The sequence below is a fragment of the Rutilus rutilus genome (assembly GCF_951802725.1).
Source record: "Rutilus rutilus genome assembly, chromosome: 15".
In the NCBI taxonomy this organism is placed as follows: domain Eukaryota; kingdom Metazoa; phylum Chordata; class Actinopteri; order Cypriniformes; family Leuciscidae; genus Rutilus; species Rutilus rutilus.
Window position 1 is genome coordinate 13,281,131 of NC_140220.1, and position 19,487 is coordinate 13,300,617.

Genomic DNA, 19,487 nt, shown 5'->3' on the forward strand with positions numbered 1-19,487 from the left:
GCAAACCACGAAGAGAAACAGACAGAGCGCGCTGTGGGCGTTCTTTCAGCTCGCATAATTCAGTGGTAAAATGGAGTATGCATTCTGTATGACGAAATAGTTTGAAAACTAAATCGATATTTCTACAAATGCGCGCAAGTTTGGACGAGTTAAATAAAAAGGATCTTACTCTATAACAAACATGTCGACTTCTACCTTTCCATAATGTTGTCAGACACTTAGAATAATAATCTGAGCATGTCAGTGGCGAATAAACAGATTTTGTTTTGTGGATGTAAATTAAAGATACGCAGTTGCCCATTAACGTAGGCCAACTGTTAATTTTTTCGCCTCCGGTCTTGCATAGCCTAATGGACCGATTTAAAAGATTGTTGTTCCCATCAGTCACTTAATTAAACACAAAAACATTTTTTTTAAGAATAAAATAAGACCCAGATTTAAAAGAAATGACGTTAATTTACCTTACATTATTCATGGATGTTCTGAAAATCCACGTGCTTATACTAACTTACATGCCTTATTTTATGGCTGTATTCTAATGTGAGCTTCAAATTACACTAGAACGAACTATTATCGCCAGTTGCAAAGTTTCAATTACCCTTACAAGCAAAACCTACCAGCGTAACCACACGGCCTAATGCTAATTAGAAAATCCACGTACATCTTCAAATTACATTTGAAGCCTCGTTTTTGTACAACAATTCGAAATCTGTAAAGAATGTACCAATTCAAGTAACATTAACTGTTAATTTGCTAACTTTATTCTTACCTTAAAGTCCCCGTGAAATCAAAATTGACTATATTCACTTTGTTCGCCTAAATTGATCGTTTTGTGCTGAACAATTCATCCATGCGAGTCAATCCACACAAAAAAATTTTTTGGCTTCATAATCTTTAATCAAAATCTGAAAATGCCCCTCCCCTCTGCATTGGAGGACCTTCACTGATGACGTAGGCGTGAGGAATTTGGCGTCTCCAGAGCCCGTCTACGGAGAGCCTGTCCACTCCCTATTAAGCCCTATTGTACCGAATTTTGGTTGTAGTACCACCAGAGTTCCACTGGGGGCGCTCGCCATGAGTGCAAAATGAATGGGAGTCAATGGGGCTAGACGGCTAAATTAGTCTCTTTCACCCGATTGCCGTTGAGAAATCTCAGATGTGATTGTAGATTTTGCAAGTTCAACATGGGTTTTAGGTCGAAAGTTGAATGAACGAGTACTTATGTCGTTTTGATTTCTTACAGGTTGAGTTGTTGTTGCCCATAACACGTTTGGTTGTGGAACTCACGGAACACTTTTCCCTTTCCCTAAAATTCCCTCGTTACGGTCCAGATGGCTCGATTTTTTTACATTTCGAGGAAGGAGGGATAACAGAGTGGTCACGGATGTGCTCGAAGCACTTCACGCGCGAATGCTTCAAAAATAGGACAGAACACAGTTGTGGTTTAATCGTGGTAAGCTAAATTATCTGTCAATTATAGATGAAGGCAACTATTCTAGACAAGGTACAAGATTCAAAAACATAAAACGCACGTTACTATCATTGGTTGCAGCAGTAATAGCAAATAAAAATAGTTTTATAATTACAATTAGTATTACCATTGGGACACATCGAGATGCTCGCGAGTGTGAACTTGCTCCTGAGCCGCCACGTCCAGGTGACCATTTGAACTCTCCGCATGTAACGGCTCAAACATGTAAGGTCTGATTCCCGTGACGAAATGATCCTCCGTGTGTTCCTGTTCTTCTTCATCTTCCTCCTCCTCCTGCTGCAAACTAAATTGCGGTGATTCAGGTGGCGAGTAATCCTCAACAACCGATTGTAAACTTGCGTTTAGATCTGCCTCCATTTTTTGAATTAAACACCTACTTATCTAGATCCAATCAGGTGCTAGTTGGAAAATAAGCCACGCCCACTATTTTCCTCATTTATTATTCCGTTTCTCTCGGAAATGCGTCACTACACTGGAGAAAAGTCGTTTGCAACTTCCGGTTCACGGGGACTTTAAAGCCCATGTTGCAGGTTAGAGTACCCTACCCAGTAAGCCAATGTATAGAAAAATAATGTAGGAACTAGATTTAAATATAAACATATACTTATAAAACGCTATTTAGGCTTCTGGGGTCGTTTTTGTGAGAAATTTTTACTTCCGCATTTGAAAATCGCTTAAACCGCCGAACCTGAAGTGACGTAACATGAGGTAGAGCGATCAAAGTAAATCAACTAGCGAATAGGAAAGCAATGGATGAAAGCTCGGAAAGGGAATTGTAGCCTAAATGTTTACTCGTATGATATATATATAATTCATTTATAATTGATATATATGATGATATCATATAATTTTGAGCCTGATATGAAGCCAAGTGAGCAGGACAGGCCAGGGTTAGACAGAACAACGGTGAGTTGTGGTGTGAGGAGAACAGGGCGAGAGAACAGTGTTAGCTTATAGCTAACTTAGATGTATTCACGTTAGCCGACGATATGTATAACACTATGCTCAGATCACAATACTGTACAGATTATTATCATCATGTATCAGGCAATAGCAAAGCTAGTACTTAGACCCTTACCTGCATGTGTTGTGTGTGTCAGCCATTAGGAGACAGTTTCCAGAGGAAGAGGGACTTTATAAAGGCTTTGAATTGACCCATTTGGTGACGATGAATAAAATAAATGATCACAATCACAACTGTCTTACTGTATAAAAACTTTATATGTAGAAACAGCCAACACAAACATTAAAGTCGGTTTGTACAGATTGAAAATGAATTATAGAACATAATATATTATATTTATAATAATAATAATAGTGTCGGCTGCAGACTAATAACAAACACATAAATGCATTACATTACAAGTTTATGTAGGATATGTTAATAAATTAAATTAAGACAAGGCACATTTTGTAAAACAGATGTACAATAAGTGATCTCTGACGGATCCGTGAGCGTCATGTTTCCCGCTGGCGGCCGAACCACATGCTGATGGCGGACCGTCACCGGGCGACCCGATGAAGGAGCTGGGACAGTGTGCACATATCGCCGGGATTATAATCATTCGGTCCACACTACCGCGTTTTTCAAAGCAGAAGCAGAAGTGAAGTCCCGTCTCTTACCCGGCACAAAACGCACACTGGCACGGAAGATTGCACCGTCCTTTTTCTTATTCGGAAACCTGTGGACTCGATGTCCTGACAGGCCATAATTCACAATCATTTACCACGACGATGATTCATTGAAATACAATAAGCACAGAAAACACACTGAATCATGACCGCTCCAACTGACTACCAACCTATCTCTGCACTGAGCGCGAACGCAGAGCCAAACGACTACCTCATGTGACGTCATATGACGCGATGGTGAAAAAAAGCGCTTTTTCAACACGGTCAAGGAAATGGTCACGTTTTCTATTAAATTTGTGCCCTTATGTCTTGCAAAACAATTTTTAATCCTGCATTTACTTTTCATATGGTATTTTCATACAAGGTTATATTAATAAAAAAAAAAAAAAAAAACCCTGCAACATGGGCTTTAAGTTCAGTCCGCGTGATCGTCGATGACTGAGTCCCAATTCGCATACTATCCGTCCTAAATAGTATGCGAAACAAGAATTAGTACGTCCCAAATCGTAGTATGTTGAAAAGAGTATTCCAAAGATACCCGGATGGTCTACTATTTCCGGTTAGAATTCGAAGTGCAGATCAATGCACACTCTAACGGCTAATATTGCCCACAACCCATTGCGTGCGGGAGGGAGAAGCTTTGTGGTGATGGTGGTATCTATGGTGATGTAAACATGGCAGCCGGATGCAGCCGCGGAGATTCGCCCTCAGTTTTTAAGTGTAAGAATTCAAATGTTTAACTCTTATTAAAGTTATATTTTATTGTCTCGTAATATTAATGGGGTTATGTTGTGCCAAAAAGTACCGTGTTTATCTTGTAGGGTAAGATGAAATAAAAAGTACAGTGTCATGCAAGTGTCTTTTTTAAATGTATTTCTTCTGATGTTTCTGTCTTAGATTTATAAGTTACCTTACTATAAACCCTTATGAAAATAAACACCTTTTACTACACTAACCATAGTTTAACCACACTGACTTATTTGTAGTAATACTGTGGCTGTACAAATGTTAACTTTATCAATCCAACCAAAGAAACATGGTTACTACACTTTTACTATAGTAAAAGCATGGTTCATTTTCATCAGGGTATTTTTGAGTATTATACATAAGTATAAAATACGTTAAACAATAGTTATACTATAAACTTTAAATATTTTAGCTTTCGTTACACACATTGCACGTATGAACGTCAGAACCAGCCGCCTCACAAACGACCTGCGTTTGGTTGATCTACGACAACATCCTGCTTCACTCCTCAATTTGGTAGGACACATTGTACATGTATTTTGGAAAAAAAGATGGGAATAGTAAATACATTTATATATGACATATAAGAATTAATGAAATGTAAAATGTTTTGTTAACAGTAATGGTGTGCGTAACTAAGCAACCACGTTCTCGTTCACGTTGCATGACGTCATCGAAGTATGTCCCAGAACGTGCATACTCTTTTGCTACACACTCAAAAGTATGTACTTTTTCCTCACAAAAAAAGTACATACTTTTAGGTCGTAGTATAAGTAGGCGAATTGGGACTCAGCCGAATCGTCTTCGTTTGGAATGCAACTTGCAAGGGGTTTCCAGACCAACGAAACAGGAAGGGGAGGTGTTTTTTGTACCGAGTAAATAAAACAAGGTATTGTTTGTTGTGTGTGTGTGTGTACCTAAAAAGCTTGGCTGGGATTACTTAGATTAATTTTGTAAAGGAAAAAAAATGCACATTGTCTTGTGTTTTGAACAAATGCAGATTAATTCAAAACTAGAAATATTAATGTAAAGATACAAACTTAACATTTTATTGTTGATATCACACATTTTAATTACTTATTTAATTACTTATTTACTTATTTACATCCATTATTTACAATTACTTACAATTACTTATTTACATCCACTCAGATTAATTTTTTTTCAGTGCATATAGCAGTAAATTGCAATTGTCTTCTAGTGAATCGTGAAACCGCTGCCAGTAGGCTACTGAAATAGGCCCTTTAACACAAACATTTTAACAGGCCTGGGACACAGCAGAGCAAATCGTTCTCAAGATTTTTCAATAGGCCTACAAGTAAAGAAAATAGAGGTGGACTATAACAGATCAGAAGTAAAACATGTCAAAATTACAGTTTCTCCTTCAGCTCCTCTAACCCATCACGGCAGTTTTATTGTATTAATATTAATTTTATGCCAAGATGAATAATGACACACACACATATATATATATTAATAATAAATATAAAAATATTTAAACTTTGCTGCCAGACTTAAATTATTACTCGCGTGCCAAGCCCGCGAAAGAACTTGGCAGCGGGTATAAAAGCTGAAGTCTGTGCCAAGCGCGTACCCACATCCCAACTGCCGACTCCCTGCTGACAGGACTGATTACACGGACTTTGAGTTTTCTGAGGTAAGTACTTTATTTATTGAATTTGTTTAAATTACTTTACAAATTATAAATACAAATATCAATGACAGTTTAAAAATGAATAGTCAATTCTACAATCGAATTAAATTATTAGTAACAAGGCCAAAAAACCTGTTACCATTAAATCTGTGACGTCACTTGCGCTAAAGGAGCTAATCAGAATGAAAGAAACTCTTTAGTGTCTCTCATGTTAACGTTTGGCCCTACTTAATATTGATAACAACCATAAAATATAAAAAAAAACTAGTCAAATCCTCACAGATGCGAAAGGAAACTGAATTTGTTACATACTCCTGAAGCGCGCCCACTTGCGCGTGAATGAGCGCTCGCCTCAAGCACCCACGGAAATGGCCGAACACTCACGGAAAAATACGAGATATTCTCCATTTATTTTAACCGGTGGATATCACAGCGGGTCTCGGCGCGTGTGGGCAGAAACATAAATCTGTGCCCATGTTATCATTATATCCTCCTGAGACCCAGCAATGGAGGTTTCCTTTGTAGAGGACATTTGTTTTTTGATTTTCAGAGATGCCAAATGTTTGGAGTTAAGAAAAAAAAAAAAAAAAAAAATTGGTATTGGATATTGGATTAGGTCTTAAACTGACAGCAACCTTTTAAACCTGCTGCTGTCGGTCACATTTTACATTTACATTTAGTCATTTAGCAGACGCTTTTATCCAAAGCGACTTACAAATGCAGCAGCTCGAGTTCTTACCAGAACCAGGAAGTATGACCATATTAGCCCGGTTCTGTCAAAACTGCATTGGCTCCCTATTAAACATCGCATCAATTTTAAAATATTGCTGATTACTTACAAAGCACTAAATGGTTTAGCTCCGCAGTACTTGAGCGAGCTCTTAACGCATTATACTCCTTCACGCCTATTGCGATCTCAAAATTCCGGCCAGTTGATAATACCTAGAATATCTAAATCGACTGCTGGCGGTAGATCCTTTTCCTATTTAGCACCAAAACTTTGGAACAGCCTTCCTACCATTGTCCGGGAAGCAGACACACTCTGTCAGTTCAAATCTAGATTAAAGACACATCTCTTTGACATAGCGTTCACATAATACATTATAGACTTCTATAATTCAATATTAGGCTGCATAGATTAGGTCAGCTGGAACCGGGAACACTTCCCATAAATCCTGATGTACTTGTTACATCATGAGAAGAATGGCATCTACGCTAATTTTAGTGTCTTTGTTTATCCCAAGGTTTTCCCGCAGCCTGCCGGATCCAGGCCGTTTCCAGATCTGATGAAGGACCTTCGCCTGGACCCGATGTCAACGCAGTGCTGAAGTGCCAACTAGTCTCTCCCTATGGAGGATCCCTTTCCCACTCTACAGATAACGCGTCGTCGGGAAAACTCAATTTGCGTATCTACCCCGAATTGATAAAATAAAATTCTGAATCAAAACTATAAGGAAACACCAGTAATTTGTTTAGGCTTGGTTTGCAGGGAATTCCAAACCTGCACACATATATTCAAACGCACATAACTATAGAACCCGTTCTTAATGCGCATGTGAACGCCATCAGCGTTTCTCACAGGTTCGCGTTTAAAGTCTGTGTAGAGAGAATGGTGTCGTCTTGGCGGCCCTAATTTAAAAACAAATGATCGTTGCGACGGAAGCGAATCAATCAAAACTAACTTTAGCTGGAAAATAACTTTATTAAAGAACCGCTATAAAGCCAAACAATCTTACGTTAAATTATACATTTATCTCTGTAAAGCTGCTTTGAGACAATCTACATTGTTAAAAGCGCTATATAAATGAAAATGACTTGACTTGACAAATTAGGACTAAATAAAGCGAGTCATCATGAAGAGGCAAAAACAACAACAACGCAAGAAGTGCTCAGAATACAAGTTCAGGCATTATTCAGAGTAGCATAAGTCTGATAAGTGATGTTTCAAAGGATTTTTAATTTTTTTTTTTTATTTTTTTTTATTTTTTTTTTTTATGAGGTTAAGTGCTCACGGAAGAGATGGGTTTTCAGCTGTTTTTTGAATGTTGCCAGTGATTCTGCATTCCGGATGAGGCCGGGGAGAGCGTTCCACCAGCATGGAGCTGTGAATGAGAATGTTCTGGAAAGTGATTTTGTGGCTCTCTGTGATGGAACCACGAGACGTCGCTCGTTGATCGATCGTAGGCGTCTGGTAGGGATGTAGACTCGTAGGAGTGAGTGAAAATAGTAGGGAGCTGAGCCTGTGATAGATCTGTAGGCAAGCGTCAATGCCTTGAACTTGATGCGAGCAGCGAGAGGTAGCCAGTGCAGAGAGATGAACAGAGGAGTGACGTGGGCCCTCTTGGGCTCGTTGAAGACAAGACGAGCTGCAGCATTTTGGATCATCTGTAGAGGTTTTGTTGCACATGCTGGAAGTCCGGCCAAAAGAGCATTACAGTAGTCAAGCCTAGAAATGACCAGGGCCTGGACCAGAAGTTGTGTTGCATGCTCAGTTAGGAAAGGCCTGATCTTCCTGATGTTGTGCAGTGCAAACCTGCATGATCGAGCTGTCTTTGAAATGTGATCTGTGAAGGACAGCTGGTCATCAAGCGTTACTCCGAGATTTCTGACCGACCTTGATGGGGTGATTGATGATGACTCTAGCTGGATGGTGAAGTCGTGTTGTATAGACGGATTGGCAGGGAGGATGAGAAGCTCAGTCTTTGCCAGGTTGAGCTGCAGGTGATGTTCCTTCATCCATGTGGAGATGTCCGCCAGACAGCTTGAGACCCGTGCAGCTACTGTGGGATCATCTGGTTGAAACGAGAGGAAGAGCTGTGTGTCATCAGCATAGCAGTGGTAGGAGAAGCCGTGTGCCTGTATGATGTGTCCCAGTGATGTAGTGTAGATGGAGAAGAGGAGGGGACCAAGAACTGAACCCTGGGGAACCCCTGTGGTCAGTTGATGTGCTCTGGATACCTCACCTCTCCATGCGACCTTGAAGGACCTACCTGTGAGATAGGACTCAAACCAGTGGAGTGAAGTTCCTGTGATGCCCAGTGATGAGAGGCTGGACATAAGGATCTGATGATTCACAGTGTCGAAGGCAGCAGACAGATCCAGGAGAATGAGGACTGAGGACTTGGAAGCAGCTTTAGCGATCCGTAGGGCTTCTGTGACTGACAGTAATGCAGTTTCTGTTGAATGCCCTTTCTTGAAGCCAGATTGGTTGACATCCAGCTGGTTGTTTAGAGACAAAAAGGATGTTATTTGGTTGAAAACAGCTCTTTCAAGTGTCTTCGCAATGAATGGTAGGAGGGAGATAGGTCTGTAATTCTCTACAGATGATGTGTTTAGTGTTGGTTTTTTAAGCAGTGGAGTGACCCGAGCCTGCTTGAATGCTGTAGGGAAGGTGCCAGTATGGAGGGATGAGTTGATTATGTGTGTGAGTGATGGTAGAAGTGTCGGAGAGATGGCTTGTAGAAGGTGTGATGGGATGGGGTCTAGAGGGCAGGTGGTAGGATGACTGGAGAGGAGAAGTGTAGATACTTCTTCCTCGGTTAGCGAGGAGAAGGAGAACAGTGGGATATTGTCTTCTGAAGCAATATTGTTGAATTCGGAGACCAAAAAGATGCAAAAGGAGTCACATATTACTCTTAAAGAAAAAAAAATAATTTTGGTTTTGTTTTCATTTTCTTATTTACGGAGTCCTGGTCACTACAGGAGATACAATTTTAATAAAAAAAATTTAAATAAAAAAATCCCGCCATGTGTTTCTACTCCAAATAATATATATATATGACATTCACAAAACTTTTTTTTGTTATGGGTCTCAGGACGATATTGGATTAGGTATTAAACTGACAGCAACCTTATAAACCTGCTGCTGTCGGTCATTAATGTTAATCAAACAACCAAAAAAAAAAAAAAAAAAAAATCACTTAGCCTACTGCTCTTGACTAAATAACTTTTATAGCTTTTTGTAAACGAGGATTGATCTATATTTAATTTATACAGCAAAGAGTATGCAGTTAAATTTATTTTACATTTGATTATTCAGTTTCTTTACCAGAACACTACCTAATACTTACTGTGACCAGTTCAAAACAATAAAAAAGAAGTAAAAAGTAATTTCAGGGCTAGGCCAGGCCAAAATAAAAAAAACACTACAGAAACTAAATATCATACCGGACCAAATAAAGCAAAAGAAAATACAAGACCTTCTCCTTAACTAACTTTTAATATATCAAAAATAAATTCCAACAGTGTTCATGACTCAGGCAGTTTGTTCTTAGGTTAAATCTGAAAATGAGGGAGAGAAAAAAAAAACTTTATCAATGACTCTACCTTCACAGATTTCAAAATCAAAAGCTATGAAAACACAATTTCAACAGCTTTCCACAAAGTGGCCAACACATGCTCTGTCTCTCTCGCGCTTCCTTTCCTCTGTTTCCTCCTCCACTGATGGCACGTCCAGGGCAGAACAACCTGTGAGAGACGGGGGAAAATGGGCCTCGCAACTCACCGGCTTACGCAGTCACAACAAAAGGGTTAAATATATCTCTGTATATCTGGGTGTCTGCATAGTCGACAAAACATTCCTAAAAAACAGAGCAATCAAAGAAAATGAAATCAAAATCTACTTTTCTGACCTGCCCTGCTTCTAGAGGTCTCTGTGTTTGCTGTTAATCTCACCTGTTGCTTCAGCCCTAGCTGGCTCTCCCACAGCAGCATGTTGGCTGCAGTCCTCCTCCTCCTCTCCTACATCTCTCTCTACACTCTCTACATCTCTTCCTGACCCTCTCTTGCTGCTTCAGCTGCCACAGCAGCGCTGACTGAAGCCTGGAAATATTCAAAATAAATTAAAGGGCATGTTGCAGGTTAGAGTACCCAGTAAGCCAATGTATAGAAAAATATTGTAGGAACTAGATTTAAATATAAACATATACTTATAAAACGCAATTTAGGCTTCTGGAGTCGTTTTTGTGAGTAAAATTTTACTTCCGCATTTGAAAACCGTCGAACCAGAAGTGACGTAACATGAGGGAGAGCGGTCAAAGTAAACAATAGGAAAGCAATGGATCGCAATGACAGCTCGGAAAGCTGGGGGAATTGTAGCCTAAATGTTTACTCGTATGATATATATAATTCATATAATTGATATATATGATGATATCATATAATCATGAGCCTGATATGAAGCCAAGTGAGCAGGACAGGCCAGGGTTAGACAGAACAACGGTGAGTTGTGGTGTGAGGAGAACAGGGCGAGAGAACAGTGTTAGCTTATAGATGTATTCACATTAGAAAAAAACCTGCAACATGGGCTTTAATTGAATAGCTTAGGCTATAATACTAAACAATGTTATTTAGTTCAATGTGATTAAATGTTAGAATACGATCTACATGTTATTTTAATGTTGATCTAGCTTACTGCTATTCTCATACAGCCAACAAACTAACTTACAACATTCAACACACTCAAATGCAGTTTAGTGTGATAGTGTAATGGCTCGTTTCCACTGAGCAGTACGGTCCAGTACAGTACAGTACGGGTCGGTTTAACCATGATCTCGATAGCGTTTCCACTGACAACAGTACCATTACTTGATAGGCGTGGTGTTTCAATCGACGTAATTTTCGCGCGAAGAAGAACATAGTAAACTACAATGGATGACATACAGCAGATCTTGGTCTTGCTTCTCGGCATGTTTGTCACAAGAAGACAAGCGTAGACGTTAGCCTTTTCTCAATGCCAAGTAGGTCTACGCAAAGTTTGGACTTGCCATTCCGACTCAGGAGAATGTGCTCAGTGCTGATTCTGACGGTAAGTTTAGGTTTAGGGAGAAATGACAGCGCACTGTGAAGGGTAAGATGATGCGCTTGACGAACGCGGCTAGTTTTCAAAAGTTTGGGGTCAGTAAGATTGTTAATGTTTTTAAAAGAAGTATCTTCTGCTCACCAAGGCTGCATTTATTTGATAAAAAACAATAAAAAAACTGTAATATTGTGAAATATTATGACAATTTAAAATGACTGTTTTCTATTTTAATATATATTTAAACTGTAATTTATTCCTGTGATCAAAGCTGAATTTTCAGCATCATTACTCCAGTCTTCAGTGTCACATGATCCTTCAGAAGTCATTCTAATATGATGATTTGATGCTCAAGAAACATTCATTATTATTATCAATGTTGAAAACAGTTGTGTACAAATTTTCAAAATTATTAAAAAAAATGAATAGAAAGTTCAAAAGAACAGCATTTATTTAAAATATAATATTTTCTAACATTATAAATGTCTTTACTGTAACTTTTGATCAGTTTAACTCATCCTTGATGAATAAAAGTATTGATTTATTTGTATTTCTTTCCCCAAAAAATAAAATTAAAATTCTTACTGACCCCAAACTTTTGAACGGTAGTGTTTAATGTTACAAAAGCTTTAGATTTTAGATAAATACTGTTCTTTTGAACTTTCTATTCATCAAAGAATTTTGAAAAAAATTTGTACACAACTGTTTTCAACATTGATAATAATAATGAATGTTTCTTGAGCATCAAATCATCATATTAGAGTGATTTGTGAAGTATCATGTGACACTGAATACTGGAGTAATGATGCTGAAAATACAGCTTTGATCACAGGAATAAATTACATTTTACTGTATATTCACATAGAAATATGGATATTTCACAATATTACTTTTTTTTTTTAATCAAATAAATGCAGCCTTGGTGAGCAGAAGAGACTTCTTTTAAAAACATTAAAATTCTTACTGACCCCAAACTTTTGAATGGTAGTATATATATATATATATATATATATATATATATATATGAAGAGTTCAAATGCAAAAGCCTCTAAGTGCCGTCTGAAATTTTCTTCTAGAATGATCATTTTTATCAAGCTTGTATATTTAATTTCAGTAATTTCACCTAAATGGCAGTGAAAATGACCTATTAAATGTAATTTAAGTGAAATTACTGAAATTAAATATACAAGCTTGATAAAAATGATCATTCTAGAAGAAAATTTCAGATGGCACTTAGAGGCTTTTGCATCTGAACTATTAACCTCTCTTCATATATATATATATATATATATATATATATATATATATATATATATATATATATATATATATACACACACACATACATTAAATTGTGTGTGTGTGTGTGTGTATCCAAGTAATACACGTGTCCACTTTGAAACACAATGTTAATCTGAAGTTAAACCTGCCTCCTGGTAGGTTTAATTTAAGCCTCGATTTAGTCCTGGAGTAACTCTAGTCTTCCTCCAGGAAATCAGCTTATTAAACTCTGGACTAAACTAAATCTAGAACTATTTAAAGCCTTCACTGAGAAAGCAGATTTCTGTTAATCTGGTTTAAAGGGCAATTTTAGTCTAGGATTAGGCTTAATCTCGGTCCGGGAAACCGCCCCGGAGTGTCATGTTTGTTTTTAATCCCAGTATCCATTTAAAAAAAATAGCAGTTGAATAATCTGTTATCGTCAAGTACGATCAAACCTAAATATCGGTAAAATCCACTATCGGTCGACCTCTACCCGAGTTGTAACACAAAAGGTCTTTGGATTTTCCCCTTACTTTAAAACGAATGCTTAATTTATAGTTCATTATAATTAAAGAAAACACAATAACAATAGTGAAGGAGTTAATAAAGGACAAATTCACTTATATTTAACATTAATGAAGCAAACTTTAAATTCAATATTAGTCCTAGAGCGGAACAAATTCATACATTTAAAATACAATCACTCGATGCCACTGAACGGCTACTATCGTGCAAAAACTGCAACCAATCCATTATTCAGGATTAAAATTCGAACAGATTAGTTTAGTATCACAATTATTAAACCGTTAAGAATTAAAATTGACTCACCTTATTTAGGCGGGAATCAAAACAGATCCGGCGCTTCCAGTCAGCACATGCTGTCTATCACAAAAAAAATTTTTTTTTAACTAATAATAATAAAACGCACTTCAAGATTCAAAATGAATCCTAGAATATAGCAATCACCTTATATGCAGAGAGGAAGGATAGCATCCCAGTATTGTTGATGCTATAATTTGATTTACTTTACAGATTTATTCAGAAGTTTATCTCCATGTAACATGTCCAGTTACTGGAGTAAACGAAGAAAAATTCAAAGAGGAGTTGAGCAAGACTTGCAAAATCTGAAATCGGCATCTATAGAAACAGATGAAAAAACTGAGAGACTTGACTGTTGTATCATAAGCAATTTTGAGCAAGTGGCTCTTACAACTCCAGAGTACAACAATAGAGTGGATGATTACACACTAAGCAGCAGTGACGGAAGAGCTAGTGAGAGCTTTGCTGAGAACACAGAGGAGAGCAATGATGAAAGCATAGATGAGGAGGAGGATGATATCAGAGCATTGCTTTCTGATTGGGCAGTCAGAAAACAAATTCCACATTCATCATTGACTGATCTACTCAGGATTTTGTGTACCAAACTACCTGAATTAGGCCTTTGCTGAAAACAAAATCAGTGGTGGAAATCAGAGAAGTCTCTGGGGGGACTTATTTTCATGCTGGAATTGAACATGGTCTGTTGTCTCAACTCACGACATTAAATCATCAAATGTGGTCCGAGTCCATGTCCCTGCAAGTCAATATAGATGGCCTTCCTCTATACAAGAGCTCAAACTCTCAATTCTGGCCTATTTTAGGCCTAGTAGAAAACTACAAAGACGGGGTCCAGACAAACAAGTTACCATTTGTCATTGGGATGTTTTTTGGGGGAAAGAAACCGGCCAGTCTTGATTACTTACAAGACTTTGTTGAGGAAATGCAGCATCTTGAAAAAGAAGGTTTCTTTTTTGAAGACAGCAATATTAAAGTCCAGATCTCTGCCATTGTTTGCGACGCACCAGCAAGGGCCTTTATCAGAAATTCTAAAGGTCACAATGGTTACTATGGATGTGACAAATGCAGTCAAAAGGGAGTTTACTATAATAACTGTATGACCTTCCCAGAAACAACAGCCTGTCTGAGGTCCAACCATGACCATTTTGAGTCTTTTTCTGAGGACTCACACTACAGTGGGAAAACACCTTTAGAATCACTGTCCATTGGTTTGGTGACATCATTTCCTCTCGACTACATGCACCTTGTATGTTTGGGGGTTACACGCAAAATATTATCTCTATGGCAGAAAGGGCCACTGAAGACTCGTTTAGGCCCAACGTTTGTCAGAAGCGTTTCTGCACAACTGACAGAGCTACGGCCTCATGCTCCATCAGAAATGAACAGAAAACCGAGATCACTATTCGAGTCAGACCGCTGGAAGGCTACAGAATTCCGTACATTTCTCTTGTACACTGCACCTGTCTGCTTAAAAGGAAACATTCCTAAGGCAATGTATGAAAACTTCATGCTGCTTGCAGTTGCTATGACCATCTTTCTCAGTCCATCCTTGTGTGCAGACTATGCAGACTATGCTGGAAACCTCCTGGTTTTGTTTGTGAACCACTGCAGCTGCTTGTATGGGAAAGAAACCATAACTTACAACATGCATTGCTTAACTCATTTGATTCACGACGTACATGCATTTGGTGTACTTGACAACATTTCTTGCTTTCCCTTTGAGAATTTCCTTGGCCAAATTAAAAGAATGATAAGAAAACCAAACAAGCCTTTAGAACAAGTCGTAAGAAGACTGTCAGAAAGAGAGGCTATGCGAACAATGCAGTCAGATCCAGAGAAAACTCTGCAAAAACCACATGACAAAGGCCCAGTCCCAAATGGTCTAAATGTGAAAGCACAATATGCAAAAATGCAGTTCAGTCACTTCTCTGTGCAGACGTGCACTGGGAATAACTGTGTCCAGCTGAAAAACAAGGATGTTGTCGTAGTGCAAAACCTGGTGGTCGAGGAACATGGAGAAACTTTCATTGTGTACACCACATTCAGGAACAAGACCGATCTTTTTGTCTATCCCCTGCCATCATCACAGCTAGACATTTTCCTTCTCTCTGGACTGAAGGATGAACTCCTTTTCACCCAAGCCACAAATGTGCTACGCAAGTTTGTGCTTCTTCCATGCAAAGAGGACTTTGCTGGTCTGCCATTACTCCATTTGTAGGATGTGGCACCTGTAAAAAAAAAGAAAGAAAAAAAAAAGCTCTGTAAAAAGTTGAACTACTACAAATAAAGTATAGCTCCTACAATTATCTGTAAAAAGGTTTGTATTTTTTAAGATAGAGCTGAGCGATAAAATGATAACGATATGTATCGCGATAGACATGTAATCAATATCAATAAAAAAGTTAACAACGCCCTTATTTGTCATACATTTTATATCTAAATATGATCTAAACTAACGAGTTAGAGAAAAATTCACCCCCCTCACAGTTGTCAGGCACTCGGAACCTATCAAAAAATACAATAAAAGTCCATGGGACCAACCTGTAAAAACATGAATTTATGCTGTGAAATCGGACATTTTAACAAGGGGGTCTATGGACATTTGCTCCCTTTTGGGACCTGCCCCTAGCGAATTTTCGATGTATTGCAGTTTTTCGCACTTCCGGGTAGGCTTCGTTTTTCAGATTAGAATGTTGCCGCTTGGGTGTGAATTCTACTAAAATAACAAACGTTGCCTTATATTCTCCACACTATTTAAACCACACTTTAAATAAATGAACAAAACCAATCCAGTGATGAAATGTTTTCTGTGTTGACACAAATCTTGTTCGATGTCCTAAGTACCGTTACAGGGGTAATCACACGTGCTGTTGCCGCGTCATGATATGTGCGCCTTATATTTTCCTGCTTTTTTGTCAATATGAAGTATTTTTTCTCCACATAATGGACTTCAATTAATTTGCTATTGCTATTGTTTCCTCAAAAAACTTAATTTCTTTTCAACTGAAGAAAGAAAGACATGGATATCTTGGATGGCATTGGGGTGAATAAATGATTAGGAAATTTTCATTTTGAGGTGAACTAATCCTTTTAGTTTAAAATAAAAATGTTTAAATGTAATATATTTTTCTCCTGGTACTTATTTTAAATAGGTCACAATAATTATCGATATTGACCGATATGAAACACTTATATCGTGATACAGTTTTCAGCCATATCGCCCAGCCCTATTATAATATATGTTGAAATTGAGTTTGTGAAATATTTTGTGAAATTGATTGACCCATTTCACTTTTTTGTTCACAGTTCAATGTATGCTGTAGTAAATTTTCCTAATGAAGAGGACAGTTTAGCTGTCATCCCAGAAAACTGGTGCACCAAGGAGGGATGTTATTGGCCTCCATATAAGAGCCAAGAGAGGTTAAAGAAGGCAGTGATGTTTCACGAAAAGCCAAACACTGACACATGGCAGATACACCCATTTGATCTACTAAAAAAGAAAAGTGAGTGTTTTAAATTTATTTCAAATAATAAATGTATACTTTGCAAACGTAAAGCAATTAATAAAAATAAAATAATTTCAGATACATATGAGAAGGCCCATGAATGCCTGATTCGGGCTGAAAAGGGTTCTGGCATTGAAACAGAGCCAGAGTCAAATCAAAGAAAGAGAAAGTAAGATTTATTGTTTGAGATATATGGAACCGCAACACTACAATTTAGCCTCTAATTACTTCATGCTTGCTTTTATTCCCAGACGAAATCCTAAATTTAATGAAATTGATTTTGAGGAGTCTGATGATGCTGACAATAATCAGTTCCCTCAACCACCAAAGCCCCCCAAATTTGCCTCAAAAAAGGATTTTTGTAAAGCTAAAAAAAGTATGTGCAAATATTCATTTTAATTTTCACGAACAGTACACATTTACATTTTGTTAATTGTTATTTGCTCAATTTGCAATAGCATCCCCAAGAGCATCCTCCCATCCCTCTTCATCCCTCTCTGCTGGGGGTAAGTGCCCCTTGATTTAAGTTGAATAACAAAGTTTAGCTATCACAGCATTTTGCTAAATAATTAATTATGTACTATTGTATTTTTAAAAACAGGAGCAGGATGTAAAGCAGCCTACAGTGCCAATAAGGCAGCAATACAAGGTTAATAGCATGTATCTATCAATACAGTGAAGCACTGCACTGTGGCAGTCCTTTAAATGTTTGCAAGTATTCCTGGAAGTACTTTGGAAGTAAAATGATGTGTGAACTCTGATGTATAAGACAAATAAATGTGCTTTACTTTGATCTGAACAGAACCCCAGTCCTCTTCTTTATCCCAGAGGCTCACCGTTTACCGGCCTGAAGGTACGTCCATCATAATATCTTAAATGTAAAAAGGAAAAAAAAGATTGAATCCAATATTGGGTGATAATATAGCATAACAAGTGATTTAGAAGCTATTTTTTATAGGCCGGTCAATTTTGACCGGGAACATCACAGGTGTTATAGGTTTTTGAACAACACACAAGGGTTAACATTGTTTTTAACCAAGCATTGTGTTTTAATGCAGAATCAGAAGCATCAAGACCCTCTTCAGATTTTCTGGCTGCAAATCAAGGTAATTTAAAGTTTTCCATTGTATCACTGCACTTATATTTATTGAATATAACTTAAAACTTAAAAATATGTTTCATTTGTATGTTTAAATAATATAAAGTAATATAATATAATATATATATAATAATATAATGTTATTTTCTTATTTAATCTATGTTGATTCTATGAAAAGTGAAGAGCATGAGTAAGTTAGGATCATAAGATCGGGGGACATTATCGGAGGACATTTGGATTTGGTCAGACATGATTTTGACCACTCACTCTAAAAAGAGAGATGTTAAAAAACAGCATGTGTCAGTGGCGGTTCTACATGGGGGCCTAGGGAGACCCGTGCCCCTGTAGACATGTCAATGTCAATAAATTAATTTATTATATATTTTTTTAATATTTTGAGCGCCAAAAGGGGAACTAATGCGACGCAATGTTATACGGGTAAATTAGGAAAATCTGACTGTCAAATATAATAACCATGAATTTACCACGGACAAAATGTCATGACTCTATTGCAGGTTATGGCCATTTATTTATGCTATCATGACATTCCTAATTCAAAGTAAAATGTTGTTTCATCAGTCATCTCCATCTTCGACTGCTGTAGGCTTGGTTACAGACCGGTACGGTTCCCTAAACTCGTGGCCACGAGAAATAGATGTCGGATGTCGTTACCTCAACAAAATTATCTCGAGGCCACGATTTATTATCACGTTCCCACGACTTAATATGACGTTCCCACGAATTAATATCTCGTGGCCACACGATATTATCCCGTTCCCACGAGTTTATATGTTGTGGCCACGACAAAACTAAGTGAACCGCACATGTCCCCTCCCGGTCACCGTACTGGCCCCTCCTTGGCCCCCCTAGTAAAATTTGTCTAGAACCACCGCCACTGGCATGTGTTGATGGTATTGTGACACGTATAGATTTTTAACACACACTGTCTGTTAAAATGTAACTCTGGATAGAATAGCACTGGGTGGGCATTTTGTGTTTATGAAAAAATTACAAGTATATTTTATGGTATCCCATAAAAATAAATAAAATAATACATTAAAATAAATAAATGTTGTTGTTTTGGTGTTGATTCATTGAATGTTTCATTTGACTTCGTGATTAGAGTCAGCTTTATTTGGGCTCTTGATTCTTTAAAATTAGTTTTTCTCTGTGTGCTTTAACTATTTATTTAGCACATTTGAAACATATTCATATGCTGATTATTGATGTCTGTTTTCGTTTTGTATACATTTTATCTTAATTTGAATCAATGTTTCATCAATCATATGCCTGGATTTAAAAAATAAGCAAATATATAGCAGACAATAATCAGGACTTAAGGCGCTGACGATCACCATTGCACGAAAATTAACCGAAACTCTGCGTATATAGGCATATAATAATAATATATGTAGCCTTAGCCTACCTATTCAATATTATATAATAAAATAAACTAATCG

The 19,487-nt window shown here is 37.6% G+C and overlaps 1 protein-coding gene across 1 annotated transcript; it reads right to left on the minus strand.

Annotated features, from left to right (window-relative positions):
* Positions 1-7,441: 7,441 nt before the first annotated feature.
* LOC311304463 (uncharacterized protein) lies at positions 7,442-10,238 on the minus strand (the record flags this gene model as incomplete). Its single annotated transcript, XM_084431458.1, has 3 exons — positions 7,442-8,317; positions 8,516-9,100; positions 10,157-10,238. 3 exons carry the CDS (start codon positions 10,236-10,238, stop codon positions 7,518-7,520), a joined length of 1,467 nt encoding a protein of 488 aa, XP_084287584.1. The 3' UTR covers positions 7,442-7,517.
* Positions 10,239-19,487: the final 9,249 nt, after the last annotated feature.